The sequence below is a fragment of the Thunnus maccoyii genome, chromosome 8 (genome assembly GCF_910596095.1).
Source record: "Thunnus maccoyii chromosome 8, fThuMac1.1, whole genome shotgun sequence".
In the NCBI taxonomy this organism is placed as follows: Eukaryota; Metazoa; Chordata; class Actinopteri; order Scombriformes; family Scombridae; genus Thunnus; species Thunnus maccoyii.
Window position 1 is genome coordinate 19,661,606 of NC_056540.1, and position 25,529 is coordinate 19,687,134.

General features: G+C 38.8%; 2 protein-coding genes across 3 annotated transcripts; one reads left to right on the plus strand and one right to left on the minus strand.

Annotated features, from left to right (window-relative positions):
- The first annotated feature begins 552 nt into the window (after nucleotides 1-552).
- Nucleotides 553-7,062, plus strand: zgc:162144 (RD3 domain-containing protein). The gene is made up of 3 exons (XM_042419037.1): nucleotides 553-4,439; nucleotides 4,939-5,246; nucleotides 6,682-7,062. Exons 1-3 carry the CDS (start codon nucleotides 4,434-4,436, stop codon nucleotides 7,052-7,054), a joined length of 687 nt encoding a protein of 228 aa, XP_042274971.1. The 5' UTR covers nucleotides 553-4,433; the 3' UTR covers nucleotides 7,055-7,062.
- A 753-nt stretch (nucleotides 7,063-7,815) lies between these two features.
- On the minus strand, nucleotides 7,816-16,504 carry stx5a (syntaxin 5A). Of its 2 annotated transcripts, XM_042419761.1 has the most exons (12): nucleotides 16,398-16,504; nucleotides 15,410-15,646; nucleotides 14,172-14,242; nucleotides 13,745-13,800; nucleotides 13,557-13,627; nucleotides 13,321-13,437; nucleotides 12,423-12,479; nucleotides 12,226-12,307; nucleotides 10,891-10,977; nucleotides 10,637-10,740; nucleotides 10,247-10,368; nucleotides 7,816-9,634 (listed from the first exon to the last, which is right to left on the minus strand). In XM_042419761.1, exons 2-12 carry the CDS (start codon nucleotides 15,470-15,472, stop codon nucleotides 9,475-9,477), a joined length of 990 nt encoding a protein of 329 aa, XP_042275695.1. In that variant the 5' UTR covers nucleotides 15,473-15,646; nucleotides 16,398-16,504; the 3' UTR covers nucleotides 7,816-9,474. The 2 variants fall into 2 exon arrangements, with proteins under 2 accessions (XP_042275695.1, XP_042275696.1); XM_042419762.1 differs by lacking the exon at nucleotides 10,891-10,977.
- Between the last annotated feature and the right edge of the window lie 9,025 nt (nucleotides 16,505-25,529).

Below are 25,529 nucleotides of genomic sequence, written 5' to 3' on the forward strand. Positions count from 1 at the left end.
AAGGCTGGTCGGCTTAGTTTAGTTTTAGTCTTAAGACCTTCATTGTTTCAGCTGATACTGCTTACATGTTGCATATTTCTAAATTGATTAGTAATTAATTTACCTCGCAGTAAACATGGAGCTGTGTAATGCTTCAGCATATGAATAGTTGACACAGTTTCTATTTGCACAGAGAGTGAGAGTAATAGGGATTTTTTTTCCCCCAGAGACCTCCACACAGGTTATTCTGGCAGTAGTTGTAACCACCAAGTTACAAATTTCACACAAAGCAGAAATTTAGGATTAGTATTCATGAAGACAAAGTAGGTTTTAATTACCTTGTATAGCTAGTGCTCAGTTGACCCATCTTCATCTGTCTTAAACAGGGATTGGCTGGATTTTTGATCCTATACTGGGCTTATTTAGTTTTGGGGCTCTTACCAAACAGCATTATTTCATAACATATCACATATAATATATCATATGATTGTTTATTTATATTTTCAGTAAGGTTCAGGCAATATAAGATTTTCTTCTCCCTGCTCCTTTTCGGTCAAAGAAATTTGTGTTTTATTCATGAATCGCATTTTATCTGGAGCTGTACATAACCATGAGCGAAACAAATAAATGAAATGGAATAATACAAGTGAAAAATAGTGTTTTTGACAATAGGTATGTGGTGTACTGAAATAAAGTGTAATATAACAAGCCAGCATAATTAATAATTAACCACCTTGTTTTTCACCAAATCAGTCTTTAACAAATTTAAAATGAGCTTTGCAATATGTAAATTATCACAAAAAATATTTCAAATAAAGAAACCTGTTCAGTACAGTTTTACGGTATAAAACTAGAAAACATAAGATAATATGACTTAAACAAATTCTAAAATTCTGGCCAAAAATTGAACAGCAAATTTGATTTCATAGTTGTATTTATGGGTCTGACTCCATAAATAAATTATATATATTAAACTTCTTTTCTCCTATTAACCTCCTTTCAATTCACTTCAATCCAGATTACTTTATTTTCATTTGTGCAGTGGACAAATAAGGCAAATACAGCAGTCATAGACAATCAAAGCACAGTCAGGGCCACGATTAGTTAATCATTGTGTGCAGCCATGATACATAAAATACATAAAATAAATACCTAATTCACATACAAATTGAAATACCATTCTAAGGATAAAAAACTTGGAGTAAAAGCCACGAGCAATAATAATGCTACAGTGCAGCAGTGCTAGTGTGTGTGTGTGTGTGTGTGTGTGTGTGTGTGTGTGTGTGTGTGTGTGTGTGTGTGTGTGTGTGTGGTCTGACTTAGCCTACTTTTGGGGACACATTTCAGACTCAAGACCAGTTACTGTAATTAATGAACTTTAATGATATGAAACTTTATTTATACAGCATCTTTCATACATAAAATGCAGCTCAAAGTGCTTTACAGCAGAAAATAAAAAGACAGAGGTACTATAAAGAAGACATGAGGGGCCATAAAAAAGAGCAATAAAAGGAGCAATAAAAAGAGCAATAAAACAATTTAAAAAAGAATAAAAAAGCATAGAATGGGTATAAAGGTATAAAAGAAGTATTAAATAAAACATTGATGTCATAAAAAATTAAATAGCAAGATCGTAAAAATAGGTTTTGGGCTGTTTCTTAAAACTATCAACCAAAGTTGCTTGTCTAATTCATAGTGGGAGTGTGTTTTAAACCTTTGGTGCATAAAAACAGAAGTCTGCTTCACTTTTTATGGTTCATTTTTGGATCTGATACGACGGTTTGGAACATATTCGGACAAGCAATCAGAAATGTATGAAGGTTCTGAACCACTAAGAGCCTTAAAAACAAGTTAAAGAATTTAAAATCAATCCTCAGTGACGCAGGCAGCCAGTGTAATGACGCTAAAACTGGAGTAATATGATCTCTTTCCCTGGTTCTTGTTAAAACCCTGGCTGTTGAGCTGCAGCCTCCATTGTAAGTAGGGTCTAACTCTTGCAATTTTTCTTCAGTGATAAAAGACAATCTTTGTAACATTGTTTATGTGTGAATTAAAATCTAACTCAGAATCAAGAATAACACCCAGATTTTTTACTTCCAACTTGTTCTGTGGTACCAGACTTCCAAGTTTGCTAGAAACCTTTTGTCTCTGTTCACTTTTACCAATTATGAGAATTTCTTTTTTTTCTTCATTTAATTTAAGAAAATTATTGCTCATCCGCTGTTACACACTCGAGAGGCAATTTATAATGAGATTCAGTGCATCAGAGTCATCTGGCGCTACAGATAAATACAACAGTGTCATCAGCATAACAATGATAATTCAAACCATGATCACCAATAATTTTACCAAGTGGTGGCATATTTAAACAAAATAATAAATGACCAACAATTGAACCCTGTGGACATTGAATTTGACTGTCTGGTGTCTGTCTGTGAGGAAGGAGAGGATGAGGAGTGTGAGGTGGGGGTTGACATTCATCTGAAGGAGATTGTATCGCATTAGATGAGGTTGCATGCTGTTAAATGCGCTTGAGAAATCCACAAAAACCTTCCTCCCTCTGTAGCTGTGGTAGAATGAGCCTTTCAAAGCTCTTCATCGGCAAATATATTAAAGCTACAGGGCGAAGATTGTGATTTAGATTGTGGATCCGTGTATCTGGGTGACAAGAGACACCTGTTAATCTAGCGGATGATACTGCAGAGACAAAGACGCTGCCCACATTTTTATTGGATAGAAACACATCTGAACTTTGTCTTGATTGGCCGCACATACACACCCATCAGAAAATGGAGGCCCAGCATATTTCACATAGTGCGAGAGCGGAATACGACACAGGCGTTTGTCATAGCAGGAAAAGCACAGGTGTTACTAATATCATTAACAATGCCTCTGTTCTAATTCAGTTGTCCCAGTAAGCCACGACAGTGTGACAGTGAGCGAGCACGCACGACACCAAGACCCTGAAACTGAAGCAGCTATATAGAATTCAGCCGTAGTTGATTTTATTATTTACACCTGTGCTTTTCCTACCATGACAAAAAAAATGTGTTCCATGAAAAATACCTAAAATACTTTTTAAAGGGTGGTAATCACTGACAAATATGAATGCACGACTGTATGACATGACACAAGAAGACAGGTTTGCTCTGTTTCTTTGAGAGTTTGTCATGTCAAACTGCGTGACAGAGAGCGGCAGAGCAAATTAATTTTACACGTTGATATTTCATGATTGTTTCATAAGTGGATTGAATATGTGCGAATGGATCATTAGGATTCAGAGAATATTTCATTTCATTTTCTGCAACTGATGTTAATTTAACAGTAAGCTGGTCAGGGGGTCTGAAGGAGGCTTTAGCGCGGAAATCTATGTGCCGTTTTTTTCCACAATGGTGAAACGATTCACGATACCCTTCCTATACAATCCAAAATTAAGGTTATTCTTCTGATTTATGTTATTTTCAGTGGTGGGCCACATATAGTAGCAACTAACCTTTCCCCTATATTACAAACAATAAGAGCACCCACTGTAGGCGACTTTAATTAGATTATAATAGTCATTACAACCACTCATTCTTCCCGGTAGGCTCTGGATTTCAGTGTAATCTGGGATTTGGTGGCTCAGTGCTGAGTGATGCGGAAACCCAGAAACTAGCCTGCAATTATCTTCCATACAATAACATATGCTAGTTAGTGGGACAGGCCTGACAGTTTATAAGTGTGAGAAAGTTATATTAGGTGGGTGGTTATGTAATCTTAGTGCAATGCTGGTCTGGTAATTTACAGGTGTGCCTCAAGAATTGCTGTCTGTGAACTGGGAGACCATTGTCACTCATGCAATGTGTTATTTTCAAGAAACCAGAAAGTCTCATGGTTAGAATTTTATGACTCTTCAGGAAAATCTTTCAGCCACTGTGGAAGAAGATTGAAGTACCTTTGAACAAGGCAGCGTCCAGCCTGCATGTGTGTATGAGATCAAAGCCTCTTTACAGCTTTAACTGCCAGATAAAAAGGAGATCAAATTGTTAAAACACAACAGAAATGTGGCTTAAATGAAATGAAAATAGCTTTGTACAGCCAACAATAAGGTTCGCGTGCTATTACGTAAACATCCCACTTGAATTCTGTCACTCAGGTGGATGCTCATGTCATGTGGTAAGCTCATCTTTATTAATACAGGATTACATTTATTCTCAATCCTAAACTCACACACACACTCCACATGCTCCTCACAAAAGTACGAACAAGTACTGTCTGCCGGGACCGTCAAAGGTAGCAAGGCAGGCAGGTAGCTGTGTACAGGTACCCGCTGGAGACAGAGGAGTTTCACCCTTTTTGAGTCTCACAAGTCCATGGAGGCCTTCAGCTCATCTGGCTGCTAACGGAGGCTTTACCAGACAACCGGTGGATTTGTGTGAAAGAAGAATACACTACAGCTTTGGAAAGCCACTTTCATGAAGGTAAGACAATAATACAACTTCTGTTGGGCTGAAGTTTGGTTAGAAGAAGGTGATAATAGTCTTAAGAAAACATGGCTTGTATTGATCAGTGATATGAGCTGTTTGCCAATTTGTGTTCACTTTTATGCTCGTTATGAGTCACAGTTTGCAGAGTAAACAGACTTCGTACTGATAAGATAGTAGCTCTGGCATGAAGTTTATACAGTATTTCAGAGGTTTCAGTTAATCAGTTTCAAAATGCCAAAACCTACTTACTGCAAACACCTGATGTGATTTTTTTTCATTGTTTCCAAATGTTTCTATGATTTTTAGCTTTATTTTTACACTCTGGTACAATTCTAAATAAACTATAAGACTAAATATTAGTATGCTCAGAGATAAGTAAGGTAAATTCCACATCTTTCCACATCCTGTTGACATCCTTGATTAAGATATTGGTTTTCACTTTATGGTTTAAACTATTATGCTGTAACTCAATACTAATTCTGTCCTTCTAAAGATGTTTCCTTGGTCCGCTGTGTTCACCCTTGAGCCCAAAGTGCCCGGCCAGCGCACCTCTGAGGAGTTGGTCACCAATACTCTGATGCTGGAGCTGGGGGCCATGGTGAAGCGTACCGAACGCATCCGTCTGGAGCGGGCAACAGAAGGTCGGCGTCGCCGCCGCAGCTCCTCCTCCACAGCTGACTACAGCTGGCTGGCCAACACGCCGACCCGGCAGCCATTCGAGCTGACCCCCAACGACCTGCTGGAGCTGCAGGACCTCTGTAGCAAGATCCCTCCTGCACAGTGCGGCCCTTTGATCGTCAGGTGAGAGAGAGAGAGAGAGAGGCAGCAAAAAGGGCTGTGAGACTGAATGTAGATTCAAAGTGGCAGCAAGAGAGATGTATACTGGTGCAGAGATATGCAGTAAGATGCAGAGAAACAGAAAGCTATATGAGAACGAGACAATGCATGAAGAAACAGAATGAACAAGAAAGAGGAAGAGAGCGCAAAGCAAAGTACATTTACTAAAGTACTGTATTGTTTTATGCTGCGTCACACTTCTTCTACACCACATTTATTTGACATATATGTACAAGTTACTCTGCAGATTTTGAAATCATATAAGCATATATAGTATGAAGTATTGTTGTCCGGTAAATATGTGTTGTGAACTAACTAAAAATGTACATAGTAGTTAAAATTAACTCCACCTTGATCAGATACAACATTAAAATATTTTTTATATCTAAATACATTAGTAAAAATAATCAAATAATATAAATAGAATATATATAAACAAATATATATTATACAAATACAAATCAATTGTCCTGCATAATGAGTACTTTTATGTTTGGTACTTTAAGTATATATTGCTAATCATCTTAGTGTACAAGTAAACTATTTAATGCAGGACTTTAATTTGAAGTACGTAATGAAGTAATTATTATATTGTGCTATTGATGATTTTACTTAAGTAAAGGATCTGAATACTTTTACCACTGAGAGAGAGACACAATTTCAATCTAATCCCTGTAACTTCTAATAACTCCTAAGATATCATACACGTGTCCTCTTAAGAGAAGTTAGTAAGAGTGAGAATGAGGATCTGAGACCACTGTCTTCAAGATTCAAGATTCATTTATTATTATGATTTTACGACACAAGATTGTGTAATGAAATGTAGTTTGTAGTCCGTTTATGCTACTCACAAAAACAAAAATTATATAAATGGGTTATTAAATAATAAGTCATAAAAATGAAACCATTTTTTTTTATAATTGAGTGCAGAGGTTGATTGGAGGAGTCTCACAGCCTGAGTAGAGGTGATGCCCACGATAATACAACCAGAGATCACAGACCTGTTTGGTTCTGCTCGTTTAACAACATGTGCATCACAGAGGTCAAGGGTCACAACTGTGGCTCCTCAGCAGCACCAGTAATGTTTGGCTTCTAACTTCTGCAGATATGTTCTAAATAAAAGATTTTTCTCTTTCTATTTAATGATGCTGCCTCATCCTCTGTCCAGCATACTTACTAGTGTAATGGTAGTTTGTGTTGTAACAGGGGCGTAGCTACGAATTCTGGGCCCCGAGATGCAATAACACCTCTGTTGTTGTGGTTACATCTGTCTGTCTGTCCTCTTTTCTGTATGGTTGACCTCTTTTTTTTTTGTCATGAGCGTAAAGCAGTCTTTTAACTCGTTTCTTATTCCAGATTATGCTGTTCCTAATCATTGCAATTACTCCTCCCCCTGCAGGTTCAGGCGCCTGGTGTCACAGATGGAGCCCGAGGTTCACGAGGTGCCCCGGCTGTTTCGCTTGGCACTGCGTGAGTGCGTGGACGAGGTTAACAGAAACGGAGAAGTGGAGACGCATGACCCTGTGTTTGAGAAGCAGCAGCGCAGCAAGAGCCTCTCCTTCGTTACCTTCCGCTCCAAGTTCCGCACAGGCCAGTTCTTCAAGGGCAGCAACTTGAGCGGCTCCAGAGGGAACCTGCAGCAGCAGGTGGATTGGTCCGACGAGGAGGAGGACGGAGAAACGGAGGAGGAGGCAATCAAGGCCAGGGCGAGGAAGGGAAGGAGCAGGAGCATGCCAGAGATCACCCCTATGGAGCAAAGTGCCCAGGGGTGAGAGGAGGGAGGGAGAGAGGGAGGGGAGAGATGATGCAGAGGCGATGGTGGGAGGGAGGAAAGGAGCTCCTGTAGAGGAGGTCTGGTGGAGGGGGTGGGGGTGGGGGGGGGGGGGGGGGGGGGGGGGGGGGGGTAAGAGAGGATGAGCACAAAATAGAGAGGAGCAGTATACTGTAAATATGGGGAGGAGACACAAAACAGGGGACGTTGAGGAAAGAGGGAAGGTAGCATTCAGGGAAGGACAGAACCGAGCATATTTTCCTGTTTCCTAATCATTTGGCCTCTTTCAAAACGAGGAGAAAAGTCGATGGCTAGGGCTCAGAAAGATTTCTTCACTTAAGAAAACCAGTCAAATTGCTAACAAACTTTAAGTCTTTAGTCCATCCCAAAAGCAGTATGGTTTTGGTTTTAAGATGTCTGAAGCAGAGCTTTAAAAGTAGTGTTTTGTTGTGCTGATGGGTAAAAACTTGTTAAAACAAGACTCTAAAAACTAAAATCTGCTGTATGGGATTTTTCTGAGTAATATCTCTTGCATTGCTAATCTTCACATGCTTCAGGTATCATTAAAAACAAAGACTAAACTTTAAACTGTTCCTTTAAAAACATGTTACGCAACAGACAGAACAGCTGTCTTCTTCAGTAGATGTTGGGGTCAGTTAAGGCCTCACATCTGTATATTCAGCAGTTTGGCTCTGGATCACCAGCTCAGTTGCTCCCATAGTGTCCATCAAGCAAATCCCTGAAAGCAGGAAACGACTAGAATCACATTTAAAGTATTTTTTATTGTGGATGAAAAGGATTTGGGGGAAAAGATACAATGTTGTCATTACTCTGTGAATAAAACAGCTTTTTTTCACAAAAATATTTGCGTGATCCCTTTTGTTAAAAAATGTAACTACTACATTTGCGTGCATTCTTGCATTTTGGTCCATTTGTTTTAAGTGTTCACTTTTTAAGTGTGGTAGCTTTCACGAGTCCTTTATGACTTTATCGCAGCCGCCAGGGAAAACTGCACTTTATTTTTAGCCCAAAGGTGAATCCTTCTGGGTCCTGAACCGTGATGAAAGAAAGGGAAAAGGAATACGAAGTGAGAATATGTTGAACACATCGCACTAACCAGCTCTGCTTAACACGTCTCAGTTAACTAACCTCATGGCCCAGTGCGGCTAATTATATCACTGCTGACTAATCCTCTTATCCCAAGAAAATCTCAGCCGTGAAAGCCAGCACCCCATTTTTGTTTTATTAATATGCACTTTCTTATCAATACATCATTATCACTATTTGCACTTTTTACATTGAAGTCAAGGCATTTGGCTAAGAAAAAAAAAAAAACAGACAGGGGAAAAAATAGGAAGAATGTCTTTTCTTCTTAAAAAGCTGTGGTCATTTAAATAACATCCTGTACATCAGATAGATAAAGAGGGGAAGCAACTACAACAGTGACGTCCAACCAGACACTTCCAGGGAATCTGGCTGATTCTAGTCACTTTATTAGTGGGCTTTCACAACCAGCGTAACCCCTTCATAAGCACTGATGTCAAATACTTGAATCGTCTCCCTACAGCACTCAATGTGCGAGGTTTACACCATTTCAATCTGCATCCTGGCTGGCAACCAGACAGTCCAAACATTTTCCTCTATAACAGTGTTATAACATACAGTTCTTGCATGGATCATACCAGCGACGTTCCCTCCGGCCGGCTGCGCTGCCCTTCTTGTGCCTCCAGGACACAAGACTCTGGACCTCAGCGAGTGTCTTCGTACTGTGTCACAGTCCTAAAGTACCCATTTGGCAAATAAACTTTGAAAGCAAAACAGAAAGTAACTAATAAAAAAAAAAAAAAAGATTTCACATCATAACTGAATGCTGGTGCGTGAAAAAATGTTGATAAACAGGTTAGACAGTCATGCTCTTGAATACAAAGTAGTCGAGTAAACTAGGAAGCAAAATAATCTGATAAACTCCAGTTTTGTAGTTTGGCTGTGAAATAACAATAATGAATGACGTGTGGGAAAGGGAGTAAACACAAAAAAAAAAAAAAGACAGTTTGCAGAATCAAACCATTAAATTATAGCCATTTTGATTAAATGTTTATGTATAATTGGTCAAAGTACAATACAGAGCAGTATTCTGCTCACTCTATACAAAGAGGGGATTTTAGATAATTTATTCATCAACATTTTCATTCTCGACTGCATATTGTCGAATTCAGATCGAGAGTCTGTGGCTTGAGAATAACCGACAGTCTGTATTCTTTTAAGTGGATCTCAAGCCCCCGTTAAACCGTCACTTTGATAGAGAAGTCTGTCCTTCAAAAACGTTGTCTGGGCGCATCGTCTCAGTCCTGCTTTAGCTTTATTTCCCCTCCCTCCATGTGCTTTCCCCGCCCCCGCTCTCCTCAGCCGCTCCTCTTTTCTTTAAGCAAAGAAGACAACAAAGACGATGAAGAAGATGATGAGGACGAGAAAGATCTTGATCATCAGCCAGCGGTTGGAGGAGACTGACTGGAAGTATTTGAGGATCTCCGTGTGGGCCGCTTCCACGTTCAGTTGCGTGTCTTCAACGTTGGCATCGATCCTGCGAGAGGAGCGTGACAGGTTGAATGATCAGTGAGACGGGACTTCAAACACAGACGCTAATTACACAACAACTCATCAATTCTCTTTCAAAACCAGTCAGTTCAGGACATTCGTGTCAAGTTAAATATGTAAACATTTTGTAAACGCATGATTATATCCTGATGACATGAACTTACCTTGACTTCGTTCTACAAATTTCTGTTGTCCAAATGAATGATTCAGAGTTTGATGTATTTAAAAGCTAACAAAAGCAGCTACTGGAGCTTCATTTTTACACATATGAGATGTTTTGTCTCAGTGCAGTGCGGTGGAACAAACTGCATTGCTTTGAATATTAGTTATTTTGCCTGCATTTCCCCATGTTGTGATTGAAATCTGAAATCTTCCTCATTAATAACATGATAATTATTTCAACCGTATTTCCCAGTCCTGATTAAATGTGTCAATAAACTGGAAAATGACAGAATTTCATATAAAAATTCTGCATTAAACCATGTAAGATAGATTACCAGCTTTAATTTCCATTTTCTTGTTTGAAAACATTCCAGCATTTCCTTTCTGGAGGACCTTTCCTATCAAGATCCTCCATATATTTCTATCTTCATCTCACCTTTGGATGGTCTCCTCTTGCTCCTTGACCATGTGTGCCAGCTGCTGGAATATTGAGCCCAGTTCCACGATGGTGCTCTCAATGTTCTGCATGGTGTCTGCACGGCTCTGGATGTACGAATCCTATAACGACACGGGTGACAAGATTTCAAAAAGGGTCATTGAAGAGCATGAAAATGTGCAAAGTCTATATATTTGCTCACTTTTTCCAAATATTTAAGTCTACGATTTCTACAAAGTGATACATTTCTGTCTTATATTGGCAAAAACATAAACACATTGCCAAGTAATTGACTTCAAAAATCAATTTCTCTTATTTATTAATTCATCAATCTTCTGCTCTAGCCCTCTTAATCTACCTGACTTTAAGAGACATACACCAAAAGTCTACCTGCTCATCAATAAGCTGGAGTTGCAGGGGATTGGTCTGAGAGTCCATGTCGATGGCCACATCCCCCAGACTCCTGGACTCATCCTGCATCAAGACTGAGCTCTCTGAAGGGAGACAACAAGCAAAACACAGAACCATGTTCAACAAGCTCATGTAGAAATCCTCAATGGTAGAGGCCAAAAGCAGAAAGAACAGCGGGCACATACAGTAGCTAGTTATACCCACTGGGAGAGTCAAACGTTCCAGGGAAATACCTTTTAAATTTGAGGTTGTATAGCCCTGGTAGTCATTGCGCAGCTCGCGACCTGCATGCGGCTCCTGGGCCCCTTTTTTGCGGCTCCCTAAAATATTTTTTAATTTTTGCATTACAGATGACCAAATACAGTAATAATCATTCACATGGATTTCGAGCAGTTCCTTATTACAACAGCTGGGGTTTCGCAAAGTACACTGGCAGTCAAATGTTTCTGTACATGCTTGTGGCATTTGTAGCTAAACTTCAAGCAATGTGCTCGTTCTAAATACCCTCAAATTAGAACACTTTCAAAACACAACAATTATAACCATAAGGTCAAATTTTTGAGTCTTTTCTTTGTCATGAGCAGAAGATGTGGCCAATTATTTAAGATCTAAATTTTTCTATGCAAGAACTAATTTCTGGAAACCACTTTGATCATAATGAGATGATTATTACATAATTTAATGGCAGATGCTCGCAACAGATTAAGCAATTAATTAAGCCTTGACAGTTCTAGCATCAATTGTCAAGAAAAATAAATCTGTAAAATACTCTGTCTGCGACAAGAGCCTAGTTACAGTGATCATAATCAAACAAATTTTATTAATTTCCAATAAAATAAAATATTAGAAACACTCTTAATTCATATATATTTGGTATATATATATCATTTAATTTTTGGATATTTACAGTGAGCAACATTGCTGAAGTTTTGACCTACGAAGCTGAAGTAGAAGCTGTCCATAAACATTTTACTGGCAGTGTAAATGCCTGCACAGGAAGCGTCTGAGCTTCTAGTGCTCATTAGAGGGTCTCTGGTAAGTAGCCTGTTTAGCAAAACATTCAGCTATTCGTTTAGCAAAATGGTAAACTGAGCAGGAGCCAGACATGTCGAATATTCCCTCAAAGCCAAAACAAAGAACTACTAAAGGCGTGTTCACTCTATTATACTTTTTAAAAGTGTTGGCACAATTTTCCTGTTTAACAGATGAAGAGCAGGCAATATTTAAGGTAATAATTGATTTTTAGAACGGGGATACTTTACAATTTTTTGAGGAACACATATGACCGGGGCATGTTTTTGTGAGGATTTGTTTTTTTCTGCGCAGAAGGTTAAAATAACTAGAACAATCAGAATGAAAACAGGACTTACACAAAATGTGGTGAGGGCAAAACTTTCCCACAAAAAATATCAGCATAGAGTGAACACGCCCTTACGAAGCTACACCGGCATGCTGTGTTTATCTGTTCCCATAACTTTGTGCCATAACTTTAGCGCGAGACCCTTGTAAAAATCATGAGAGAATAGTGCACAACTACAAGCCTGGAGCTGAGATGTGAATGGACTTACTGAAGTTGTTGGCCATCAGAGGAGAAGAGGAGACGGGAGGCTGGGAGAACTGCTCTCTCCTGCTGCGCTGCTGTTTCAGGTTCTGCAGAGACAAACGATGGTTGTAAACATGACTGAGAAGAAACCTGCTCCCAGTTCAAAACCGTATTTTTCCATTTTCTGCCTTTGAATGATTAAGTATTTCGAACACGTCTCACCTCTGTTCTGACTTCTAGGACTGATTTGAAGTCATTGGACATTGAAGCCAGTTTAGACTGTGGACAGAGAAAAATGCAGTGAAGTTAAACAAAATGCAGCTCAGTCCGGCTGTGTGCATTTGTTACAGCGCTCCATGATGCAATAACTTTCAAATATGACATGTAAAACTATTTAATTTATTCTAACACTTGTTATTAAACTGACATGATTTCTTCCACATTATGGTCATTGTACAGAATCACAACCTGGGCATATTTCATGAGAAGTTTTGTTTTATTTCTCCTTCTTATAAATGGCTAAAAGTCAGAGATAATTAAATAAAAATGTGAAAATCAAGACTGCTTTTAACTGTAAAAAGTCTTAGTTTAAATGGGACCTATTATACTTTTTGTGGTTTTCTGTTATTTATATACTGTTATGATGTCAGATGTACATGTTAACCTCAAGTTTTGAAACTTTTTTTAACATATGTAGAAATGCTGCCTGCAAGTCAAAAGCCAGGCATTCAACCTGATCTGTAGGGATGTATTTGTTGACATTTCGAGTAAAGAACGAGAAGAAGGAGGGGGGGCCTTAAAGAGACAGGAGCTAAAACGGCCTGTTTCAGACAGAGGCTGAACTGAGGGGCTGCATAAAGAGCCAATATAAGATAAATAAGGAGTTTTTTAAACTGTCAATCATGCAAAGATACTCTAGTGGAGTCCCAGAATAAAAATATAGACCTGAGCATAATAGGTCCCCTTTAACCTTGTTTCTTTTAGGCATAATTTTAAAAAATTACAAAAAACACTGTCTACAAAAGCAAAGCTTACCAGGATGTAACTGGTTCCACACACTTAGACACAGTTCACAGATATATATATATACACACACTGTATAGTGTGTATTAAACTGTACCTGTAAAGACACCACTATAGTGTTAGAGTGGGTTTGGATATGTCGGCCACCCGGAGCTCCACGAGACCTCACCAAGTCTTGCAGCTGTGCTATCTGTTTGTTTAGGCTGTTGATGTCCTACACACACACACACACACACACACACACAGGAGAGGTATAAAACAGAGAACGGATCTATTCTTAACCATGTACGTCCACAAAACCACATTTCACGGGTTGTTAAAAATTCAACTCACTTGTTTAATAATGTACGTTAGCTCCTCAATCTCCACTGCCTTGTCGTCAAATAGAGATTTTCTTTTTGCCACTAAAACATCAAAACAACAGCATGTAGGATCAGCACATTGGGACACAAAACAGATACACACACACAGATCTTTACAACAGATAAAAATAAGCTGGAATGACATTCAAGGACACTTACGAATAGTGAGTTTTTCCAGTTTGGCAAATGTATTGCTCAAGTCTTTCCCAATTCTCCTACAAGAAAAACAAACAAACAAACAAAAAGTAGTACAGCAACTTTCTGGGAAATATGCTTCTATGTATTATCATCAAGAGTTAGATAAGAGGGTTGTATTAGTTTTATCTATGTGCTCGGGTCAAACACTAAATTCTCCGCTAGAAATTCTTCTTAATCGTCTCATTTAACTTACAGAGAAACAATATAAATACTCCAAAGTACGCTGCACAAGTGCAATGATGTTGTATTTCACATGCAATAAGGACAAAGAGGATGGTAACGTGTGAAAACAACACAACACCCAATATCAACATAAGAGAATGAGTGTATTCAGCAAATATTTATTAGCTGTTGAAACGCATAAGAAAACAGAGTTTGAGGAACTTACTTGGCCATGACTGTGAAGTCACTGCGCTGCCTGAGCGCGCTGAGAGCTGGTTTACTGGGCTGGACTCCATTCTGATAGGGAGGGAAAAAAAGTGAAGAATATAAGAAGGAGGAAGAATTTGAAAATGAGACACTGAAAGGTAACTGAAGATATGACAACAGTGCTCCTAAACTCCTAAACATTGATTCAGATACAATCAATTAGTCAAGTAACAGATTACCAACTGATTCCAATCTTGTTGACTTATTTGCCTATACCATTGTAGTCAATTGTCAAGTAAAAATCCCCCAAATTTCCAGGTTAAAGCTTCACAAACGGTGCTTCCTTTAATCCATTTCATATTAGATAAAATTAGAGAGCTGATATGTGTCTTATAACAAACACATAACCAAACATTTTTGATGAGGATCCAAAAGATTTATTTCTGAGATAAGTGTTATCAAGACATTTACTGAGCAGAACATTATACAGTTGTAAAGTAAAACTCTCCAGTGAACAAACTAACTAGAGAGACACTGGAGATACTGTTTCTAATTTACCTCTAACATATCTTTGGCATGTCTGTGCTGCGATTTCTCTCATTTATCAGCTGACATGTACATAATACCAATGCTGATAAAGCTGCAATTAACATATACTGGATTGATACTTTATATAGGTTAAACCAATTTATCAGGCTGTACTTGTGACGTGTGGCCATTTGCCATTATCTTGAGATAGGGGATTTGCAATAAGAGAGGAATCTCATATAAGCTTCAGATAAGTTTTTAAATGCATTTTTGCACAAAATGACTGTGTGGATACAGCTGTACCCCATCAATTACATTGAAAGCACATTTGAAGGGGATCTTTTAATAGCCAGTATGAACAGGAGGAATGATTCCAGTGAGGAAAACCACTTTCAGTGTTCATATGGACATCTGGCTGTTGTTTTAAGACAGACTTGTGAAATTGTGAACCTGTCCTTTAAGTGTTTTAGGATGTTTTCAGGCCTGACAAATCAACTAAAACTTGACTAGACTACTGCAACGCTCAGTGAAACCAAATGTAGAAGCTGAGAAAGAAGTAAAAAAGGAACCAAAACCAAAAGTAATCAAGACTACAAAAAATAAAAGTGAAAATCACACAATAGCCTGCTATAAATGTATATATTATTCAGTTAGGATGAATGCCTGTTTTGACTTAAGTGACAACGTTATAAATGTGTAGGTATGTCAGGTATAGGTGTCCTAATATACCTGTCTGCCCTGGAGAGACTTGCAGGCTGACTGGAACTCGAGGGTCCGGTCACGACACGTCATCCTGTGGCCGGTTAATGCTCACCAGCCAGCCAGAGACAAAAAACCACCTGCGACTTCCCGGTCCTCCTCCTCCTGAGGGTCTGTCTGATGGATAAACAGGTAGACCTTCCCAGTGTTTGGACTAAACTCACATCCAAGGTGGGGTATCCTTCATGGACATTTGAACATGCATGTCTGTGGCGACAGAAAGAAGATGTGAAGAAACGCCTTTATTTAATTGATACCACACTGTTTTATATCCAACATGTCTTATCTCTGTTATTACAACTATTGATTTATTATGTTATTATTTGTGATCTTATACTAGGGGTATTTTTTTCTGTTTTATGTCATTTTAATTGTCTAAATATCCTGCTTAATTGAAGAACTTAAATGTTTTAACCATGTAAAGCACTTTGTAACGTTGTATTGAGAAGTGCTGTATAAATAAAGTTTCGTATTATTATAATTATCATTGTTATTATCATTATCATTATTATACCGTTTAGGCTGACAACCTGACGTTAATATTAAAAACACAGTTTGATCCAGCAGGCAGTGGTAAGTCAGGCGGTACCGTTAGCTAACAGCTCGGTTAGTATCACAACAACACGGCTGAAACACCGACTTCACCACAACAACACGGCAATAAATAGCATTATAGCCGCCACAGCTAACGTTAAACACTACAGGCGAGCTGATTATCAACTTCATTAGGTAACGATGATTATTTAACGTCTTCACCGGGCTGTCTGTGTGAAGGCCGCCCGTCACGACACAGCTGATCACGGCCTGACCGGCTAACCACAGGCTAACGTTAGCTACGGAAAGCTAACCGGGCTTTCTATACGGTTTCTGCTTCTTTACCGTTGTTAAATTCGACAAAAACTGACCCTCTCACGTTCAGTCGTATTTAAAGTATACAAATCGATCAGTTCCAACTTACTTGAATTGATATTAGACCATTTTTCGGGAGCCCTCGATGTTTCTGGCAGAAACTAAACCAAGCCAGGAGTTTAAAGTTACGATCCGGGTCGTTTCCGGCATTGACGTCACTGCCACGTCTACTTTACCGAGGCGGAAAATCCCTGCAGGTGCAATACGTCACCAGCAGGGGGCACCACGTGGTCGCCACACCTGGTGACAGCTCACTGTTTACAGTAGAAAGCAGAGTGCAAACACAGTAACACAGTTCAGTTGCTTTAGATTATTTTGGTTTATTTGACATTATGAGAAGAAGCGAGACAACTGTACAAGGATGAAACAATAACATTTCCACTGTGGTTTAAAGAGAATAGATAGATAGATAGATAGATAGATAGATAGATAGATAGGTAGGTAGGTAGATAGGTGGATAGATAGATAGATAGATAGATAGATAGATAGATAGATAGATAGATAGATAGATAGATAGATAGATAGATATAACTAACTCACATGTATAAAAATACAGAATAAATAAAAATACAGTGGAAACCAGAGATAAAACCACAACATAATATAATATTTGCTGAGTATACAAAGTTCAAGGATGTGAATGTGATGTAATTACACTGTTGATATAGTAATATATATTAGAATCTGAATTAGATTTATTCACCAAGTTGCAAGTACAAGGAATTCAATGTGGTCCAAATGTCAACAGAAAAAGCAATAAACATGAACATTGAACTATAAAAATAAACACAAACAGTGTAAGAGAGAGGGATGTGTACGCATACTGACATGATAAAAACTGTGTGCAAAAAAGCAGCATATAAATTGATGTATGAATACAAATGTTGATATAAATATAAATATGAGTGAAAATAAACTATGTGTGTGTATTAACAGGATATATATGTACAGTTAACAACTAAAAAATAAAATCTGTATACGTCTACACAGTGCAGGACAGACACAATAGACACAATATGAACGTGAATGACATATGAAGGTGAAGTGAAGCTGCTGTATTTACAGTCTTTTTCTGTCCTTGTTAAAGTTGGCTGTTGCCTGGAGGAAGAAACTGTGGAGGCGGCAGGTCGTCCTGGTTCTGGGATCTGATTTTCCTCTCGGAGGGGAGTTTTTCAAAGAGATTCTGGCAGCAGTGAAAAGGGTCAGACATGATGTTACGCACTCTCTTTCGGGAGTTGCTAATGCTTGCGAGGGAGGGAAGTGCGAGTGAGATGATCTTCTCTGTGTGATGATGCAGAGCCAAACCACACAGCGATGGAGGAGGAGATTATTGATTTAATGATGTCTGTGCAGAACTGCTCCAGAAACCACAATAATGCAGCTCAGTTTCTTGATATTATTTTGGTTTATTTGACATAAAGGGACACAACTACACACTTTCAAGGATGACACAATAAAATTTATGCTGTCTCTTCATTTTGGTCTTCAGTGTAAAGAGAGTAAAGATTAGATCTGCAAACAATTGTCAACTGATAAATTAATCTCCAAGTATTTTGATAATCAATCATTTTTAGTCATTTTCTAAAGAAAAAATATCCAAACTCTCTGATTCCAGCTTCTTAAGTGTGAATATTTCCTGGTTTCTTCTATGATAGTACATATATCTATATATCTTTGGGTTGTGGATTGATGATTGTGACAAAACAAGACATTTGAGGACGTCACCTTGGGCAACTAATTGATTAATCGAGAAATAATTGTTGGTTGCAGCCCTAGTAAAGATGTAAGAGTCCAGGAGTCCAGATGAAAAGGTGACATCATCTTATCATTAATAAAATCACTGTGTGTCACACAGTAAAAAATACATTATAAAAATTACATAGTAGGTATAAACTGAACAATTTTAAGGTCCCTTAAGTCATAATTTGGCCTATTTTTTTAATGCGAAAGCACATTATTCTGGGTGATAGAACATATTGCTGCATTAAGGGGCCCGGTGGCAAGTATGAGCGATGACTGGATCCCAGTTAATCCTCCAGTTCCTCTGATCCTCTGTGCAATGTGCAGTAACCACCAGGTCTGCATGTTGATTAAACACAAATCATTCAGGAATATACAACATATAATCACATAACTGAAATAATAAAAGTCTCAAAACTATAATTTTTATACAGAACTTCTTCTCAAGACAGGGCCTGTTGATAATGAAATAAAGTGGGACTCATTTTAGGCCATTGTCATGTCAGATGGTATTTGGCTTTAATGATGCAAACCAGCTGACACACAGCAATGCTGGAGCTTTGAGGGGGATCTGGGGATCTGGAGATCTGGGGTTCGGGGGTGGTTACCCGCTTCGCCTGCTTCAATTTAAAGTTTTTATTTATACAGCCCAAAATAACAAATCACAAATTTGCCTCAGGAGGCTTTACAATCTGTACAGCATACAACACCCTGTGAATATCAACAATCCTCCGAATAAGGAATTTACAGTTATTAGTGCGTAACTCGGCCCTGCTAGCACCACAAAACCTAAAAGGACAAGTACCCATGTTGGTATTAAACTACAGTCGGCAACACTGGAACTTTTACATTGTCTGTATAGCTATACTTCCTATATTTGTACAGAGCAGCTCCTTTCCTCACTTAGTAACACTTTCATCTCTAAATAAACATATTTTATCTTCATCTTCAGCATCAGATTGGCTGTAAAATGTCTTCCACAAGAATGATGATAATCAAATCTGAATCAAGTGTATTGTTAAACAATATTAAAACAAAGAAGGAATATGACTAGTTTTCAATATCTTTCAATATACGTACACACAGCAGCCCACGTAGTAACACACTGAGATGTTTCACTGACTTATAGGCTAAAAATGACACTACAGCTGTGTTTTCAAAAAATCTGATATGAATCACAAGTTGTCCAAACAGTTTATTATACTGTATGTTGAAATATGAGTCTGAATGAAAGTTACGACATGTAATAAATATGCACTCCGGTAAATCCTAATATTATATAAGATACTTTAATGCTTAAATTCTCCTTCACAAGAGGAGAAATTTGAGCATGTTGGAGTCTTGTTATGGCACAAATTTCAGCGTCTGAGTCAAAAAGAAAACAGAAGAATGAATTTGAACTTTTAGTCATAGGCTTATGTGTTATTAAACCAACGTTATCAACAAAGGAATGCAGTGCAATTAGAAGCATAAAGGGAGGAGAATCAACTGGATCAGTGCTGCTGAAAGCAAAATGTGATTTTTGTTTTTGTCTCTTTGCTTTTGTGTTTTATGTAGTTTTGTCTCTTATAATTTGTTTTGTCTCCATTCCTTTATAGGCCTCCTGTTTAAAAACGTAAGTCTCTCCTTGTCTCCCTTTGTCATGTCTTGTATGTCCTGTCAATTACTTAGTTTGCACTTTCAATAAAACAAAAAAAATGTTTTTAAAAGTAAGAGCGGAGGAGGAATGAGCAGACACACTGACAGGCTGTGATTGGCTGCTGCCTCAGGTGAGTCAACCTGCAGGTACAATGTGGAGATAACAAGCAGCAGGCTCTCTGATCTCCTCCTGCTCCTACTGGTACCCGCATCCTCCGCCTGACATGAGCGAGCACGCCCAGACCACAACTATGCCCTCACCTATTACCTCCTAGACCACCAACCACAATTACGCCACCGCTCATCTACGCTCCCCTTCACCTCTATACCTCAGTCTAATCCAACCTCCCTGCAGACAACTCCTCTCACACCGTAGATGATGTTTCAACCTGTTTCGCTGAACAAAATGACCCTTATCAGAGCCGAATAGTTTCTCCTTTAAAATCTCCCTCCTCTTTCCTCCGGTGCATTGCATTCTATTGTTAAACAATCTCTAATTTTATCATATAAATTCTTCTATTTACATATTCAATGATCTGTTTTCTGTGATATAATGTATAGTTATGTGTAGTGTAGTGTAGTTTTATTTTCATTTATTTAGGACAACACAGATTGTGTTTACATGTGTATTAGTGTCCTGGTTATGATCTGGTGTTTGGAGTATCTCTGTTCTGTGTTGCACATGTAAACCTGGATAAACCCTTATCCTGGGTTTGAAATATGCTACTTGGAGTAGGCCAACAGAAACCAGGATACTGTGGCATGTAAACACCTGATCCAGGTCTCTCAACATTCTCTGTTAGCAGAGAAATGAGCGGCTGAGATGTTGAGGAATCAAGACACAGCTGGAAAATGGTTATGATCAGAGACCTGGATACTGTTAGAATCATGTAAACAGGGATGTGAACAACCAGGTTTCTCATGTTTCATGTAAACATTATATCCAGAATATGATCAAAACCAGGATACTTGTGTGCATGTAAAAGCACTCACGGACGTATTAACAACATGTGGCAGGGTTAGCTCGACAGCTAATTTGCACCTGTAGACCTAACACAACTAAAAATTGTACAAATGGATAAAACACATCATACATAGTGCAGTTGCAAACAAAATAGGAGGGAAAATTTGAGAAAATGTATCACAACTGTTTGTCCAAACAATGTTAAACATACAATACAATCAGACAGGTTTAAAACACTATAAACAAGTCAGTCTATAAAAAAAGTAACTCATGAACACTATCTAAATAGATTTTAACCACGTTTTAAGTATGATTTTAAAAATGCTGGACTGCTCTCACAGAAAAAACTGATTTTTTTCCCATGTGCTGCATTCATATGGGACGACACAGTTGACTCTGACTACTTCTGATTTCCTGGTGGCACTGTCCATAAGTTTATCAGCTTAAAGGAGGAGTACAGAACCTTAAATATGGGACACAAATCGATATAATGTATAAAGCTTTATCTCTGAATGATATGATAGAGGTGGTAATAACTGGGTTTGTTATAGAGTACTTCTTTATAAAGTGAGTGTGGCTTTAATGAGGAAACTCAAGTTTGGGATCAACTTGTAACTAAAGTCTGAGAGAATTATTGCATGCAAGTAGAATTTTGCAGCATCCAGTAGATTTTATTAGATTATGTTGTAAACTTTGCACAACATGCTTTGGCAATACTGTACTTACTTACAGCGATGCAAATAAAGTAAAAGATTTGAATCTGGATACGTTTTTACAAATAAGAATAATTGAACTATCTCCGAAAGAGACTTGTGACTGATATCTCCACCTGTTGACTTTGCAGATATTGTTTCTCATGTGTGAACTGTGAATCTTTTATCAAGCTTTATGTCCTTCAGTGGACTGAGACAGATGAGTCTCATGTTTCTGTTGGAGATAACACTGCTTGTTTATTCTGTAAATTTAAAAAAAAGTTCTTTGTGTTCACAAGAGATGTTAAAAAACTCACACTTTCCTGTTAGTTTAACAGAAATCAGCAAACACACATGAAGCTTCTTTACACTGCCCATATTGAACTCAATCTCTCTCTCTTTCTATGTCTTTTATTTCTCTCTGTCTCTCTCTCTCACACACACACACAGGAATGCTGATACCATCTAACAACACACATTCGTGGGACAGATAGCGTCCAATACCTGCTTCAACACAGCTGCTGCTACAAAAGCAGGGAGGAAACCATGGCTGGAGTATTAGAAAAACATGAGTCCGAACGCAGAGAAAGCAAGGTGGAAAAATACAGGAAGTACTGATACAAGTGCAGAGACTGAAAGAGACAAGAGGGAGATTGATGACATAGTGAGAGGTGCAGAGGGATGGAGAGAGTGTGATGTGAGCTACCAGTTGAAAATACATATGTATATATAAGGTTAGATTCAAGCTTTAACTGCACAAGAACAGACAGAGAAATAATCAAAGAGACACATGAAGCAGCAACAGTGTTTCTGCCTCTGCATGACGACACGTTTTTGGGGGTTTCTGATGAGCACAGAGCTCTAAAAAGCTGATTTTGTAGTACATATATATTTTCTGTATCGTGATGCATGACTCACTCTGTCCTTTTCTCTCTCTCTCTCCCTCTGTCTCCCTAATCTGGCAGCTATATTTAGTACTGGCATAATGCCCTTCAAGACAGAAAGGTTGGCAGCAGCATTTATGCTCCTCTCCTTATTATATCTCCTCTCCTCTCCTCTCCTCTCCTCTCCTCTCCTCTCCTCTCCTCTCCTCTCCTGTCCTCTCCTCTCCTCTCCTCTCCTCTCCTCCTCTTTCTCTGGAATCCACCTCCATCACTCACAGTCAGGTTGACCGAATTAAACTGCTGCGAATAAAAATGCTATCAATCATCATCAGTAATAATGACATGCAAGCTTATCATGTTATAACCACGCTGTCATTAACACAGTTACCCTGCCTTTGGTCTAAAGTCTGCTCCGTGATGTAAGGACACAAATGTGAGAAACGAACATCATATTGCATGAAACTTTCATCATCATCATGGTCATCATTGGCGTCATCAGCGTCATCATTGATGTCAGAGGAGGCAAAAGCACAGCGCTCAGCAACACAGAACAGAAAGCCATGTGTTCAGACAATATCCTCTATAACAGTCTCTCTCTCTCTCTCACACACACACACACACACTGTAGCAAATACACAGACTTCACAGTGTAGGCAGTAGGGGAAGGAGTACTACATAAGGAAAAGTACAAGTAAAAGCAATGCAGTCAAAATGTTACTTAGTAAAAGTAATTGGTCAATATGTAAATATTCTACTATTGTGTAGTTTATTCTATGAAAAAGGCATCATATGTTACGAACTGTTCATATGTTTTGTTGAAAAAATCTTAATCTGCAAAATAACTAGTTAATGTAGCTGTGAAATAGTACAAAGTACAAAATTCCCTTCTAAAATAAAGTGGAGTTGAAGTATTAAAGTAACATCTTGTTTGCCTCCTTTTATTCTACACATGTATTTCTGTTTAATGTTCTTAATGTCTCTCTTTTGTTCTTTATCTCTTTAATGTGAAGCACTTTGAGCTGCATTTTGTTTGAAAGGTTCTATACAGATTAAGTTATTTTTATTATTATTAACATAGTACCTCAAAGTTGTACTTCAGTACAGTACTTGGGTACATGTATTCAGTTATGTTCACACGTACAGTATGGGGATGCACACCTTTGTACTCGTCCAGCTTCTGACTCAGCAGTACAGATGAGAGGAGGGGAGGGAACAATATTGTGTCTCATAACATCACATCACATCACATCACACACGCTGTCTCCGTCCCCAACTCCCAGGGTGGCACTGTAATCAAAAATGCCTGTTTACCTTTCATTACCGTCAAACGACAGATTAAAACAAAGGGAACGGAGGAGAGGGAGGAGAGATGATGTCAAACCAGAGGGACGTCAGATGGGGACATCAGAGCAGATAAACAGTGACAGGAAGAGGGCGACAGGTTTATACGAAAAATAAGACATTTCCTTTAATAACATCTGTAACATCACGGTTGTATCATTTTCAATATATTTGACGATGCAGTATACACTTTTATGCGGACATTGACTTGATTAATTGGCATTTATAGTATACTAATACAACATGAAACTGCATTGTTTTCTACAAAGACATCATAATAGGGCACAAATGGTGTAGCAGCAAAAAAAGAGTGTAGTTTTTCTTTATACATAGGCTACAGTCGTACAATGTACTTGCAGAGAAGAGAGTTGTTAAGTACAGCTATAATGAAGTTACTAATACATTTCTAAAGTATGCACTATGTCATACACAAGGTCATGGCTGGATATTAGAGATTATAAAATGTTATACACTTTAGTAAGGGGTCTCTATAGGCTGCTAAGATATTGGAGGCTAGAACAGGGCTACCTTTACAGTACAATGTAGTGTGCAGATACAAAGCACATTGATGTTTGATACTGACACAGGATCAAGATACTGATACAAAGCTCTCAAAGAGTTGTGATGCTGAAATCACTGGAGGTCCCAGTGTGTCCTGATGGAATATACACCGATCAGCTACAACATTAAAACCACCTGCCTAATATTGTGAGGGTCTCCCTTGTGCCGCAAAAACACCTCTGACTCGTCTAGGCATGGACTCCACAAGACCTCTGAAGGTGTCCTCTGGTATCTGGCACCAAGGCAGCAGAACCTTTAAGTCCTGTAATTTGCGAGGTGGGGCCTCCATGAATCATTTTCCCAGCACATCCCACAGATGCTGGATTGGATTGAGATCTGGGGAACTTGGAGGCAAAGGCAACACCTTGAACTCTTTGTTATGTTCTTCAAACCATTCCCAAACAATTTTTGCAGTGTGGCAGGGTGCATTATCCTGCTGAAAGAGGCCACTGCCATGAGGGAATACCGTTGCCATGAACGGGTGTACTTGGTCTGCAACAATGTTTAGGGAGGTGGTATGTGTCAAAGTAACATCCACATGAATGCCAGGACTGAAGGTCTCCCAACACAACATTGTCCAGAGCATCACATTGCCTCTGGTGGCTTGTCTTCTTCCCATAGTGCATCCTGGTGGTATCTCTTCCCCACGTAGATGATGCACACGCACCTGACTGTCCGTCCATGTAAAAGAAAACATGATTCATCAGACCAGGCCACCTTGTTCAATTGCTCCATGGTCCAGTTCTGACGCTCACGTGCCCATAGTAGGCACTTTTGGCAGTGGACAGGGGTCATCATGGGCATTCTGACCGGTCTGTGGCTGTGCAGACCCATAGAGCAACTGCTGCAGTAGCTCTTCTTTGGGATTAGACCAGATGGGCTAGACTTTGCTCCCCATGTGAATCAATGAGCCTTGGGCGCCCATGACCCTGTCGTCAGTTCACCAGTTGTCCTTCCTTGGACCACTTTTGGTAGGTTCTGACCACTGCATACTGGGAAGACCCACAGATTCTCTGACCCAGTTGTCTAGCCATCACAGTTTGGCCCAAAGTTGCTCGGATCCTTACGCTTGCCCATTTTTCCTGCTTCCAACACATCGTCTTCAAGAACTGATGGTTCACTTGCTGCCTAATATGTCCCACCCCTTGACAGGTGCCACTGTAACAAGATCATTGGTGTTATTCACTTCAGGTGTCGGTGGTTTTAATGTTGTGGCTGATTGGTATAACATTAGTCACTATTATTAGTTGGAATTAGTGCTTTAACATAGAAAAATTTGGTCACAAGAAGTAACAACCGGAGTTGTAAATGCATATGTTGATATCTCAGCACCTCAACTCTTTCAGGTGGAATGTGTTTGA

Excerpts from the sequence above, each read along its gene's own strand:
- zgc:162144 (XM_042419037.1), top strand. Across the intron at positions 5,247-6,681 it reads TGCGGCCCTTTGATCGTCAG|GTTCAGGCGCCTGGTGTCAC; the intron begins GTGAGAGAGAGA and ends CTCCCCCTGCAG.
- stx5a (XM_042419761.1), bottom strand. The coding sequence starts at position 15,472 with ATGACGTGTCGTGACCGGACCCTCGAGTTCCAGTCAGCCTGCAAGTCT. Across the intron at positions 13,628-13,744 it reads ACTGGAAAAACTCACTATTC|TGGCAAAAAGAAAATCTCTA; the intron begins GTAAGTGTCCTT and ends TTGATGTTTTAG. Across the intron at positions 10,741-10,890 it reads TACAACCTCAAATTTAAAAG|AGAGCTCAGTCTTGATGCAG; the intron begins GTATTTCCCTGG and ends GTCTCCCTTCAG.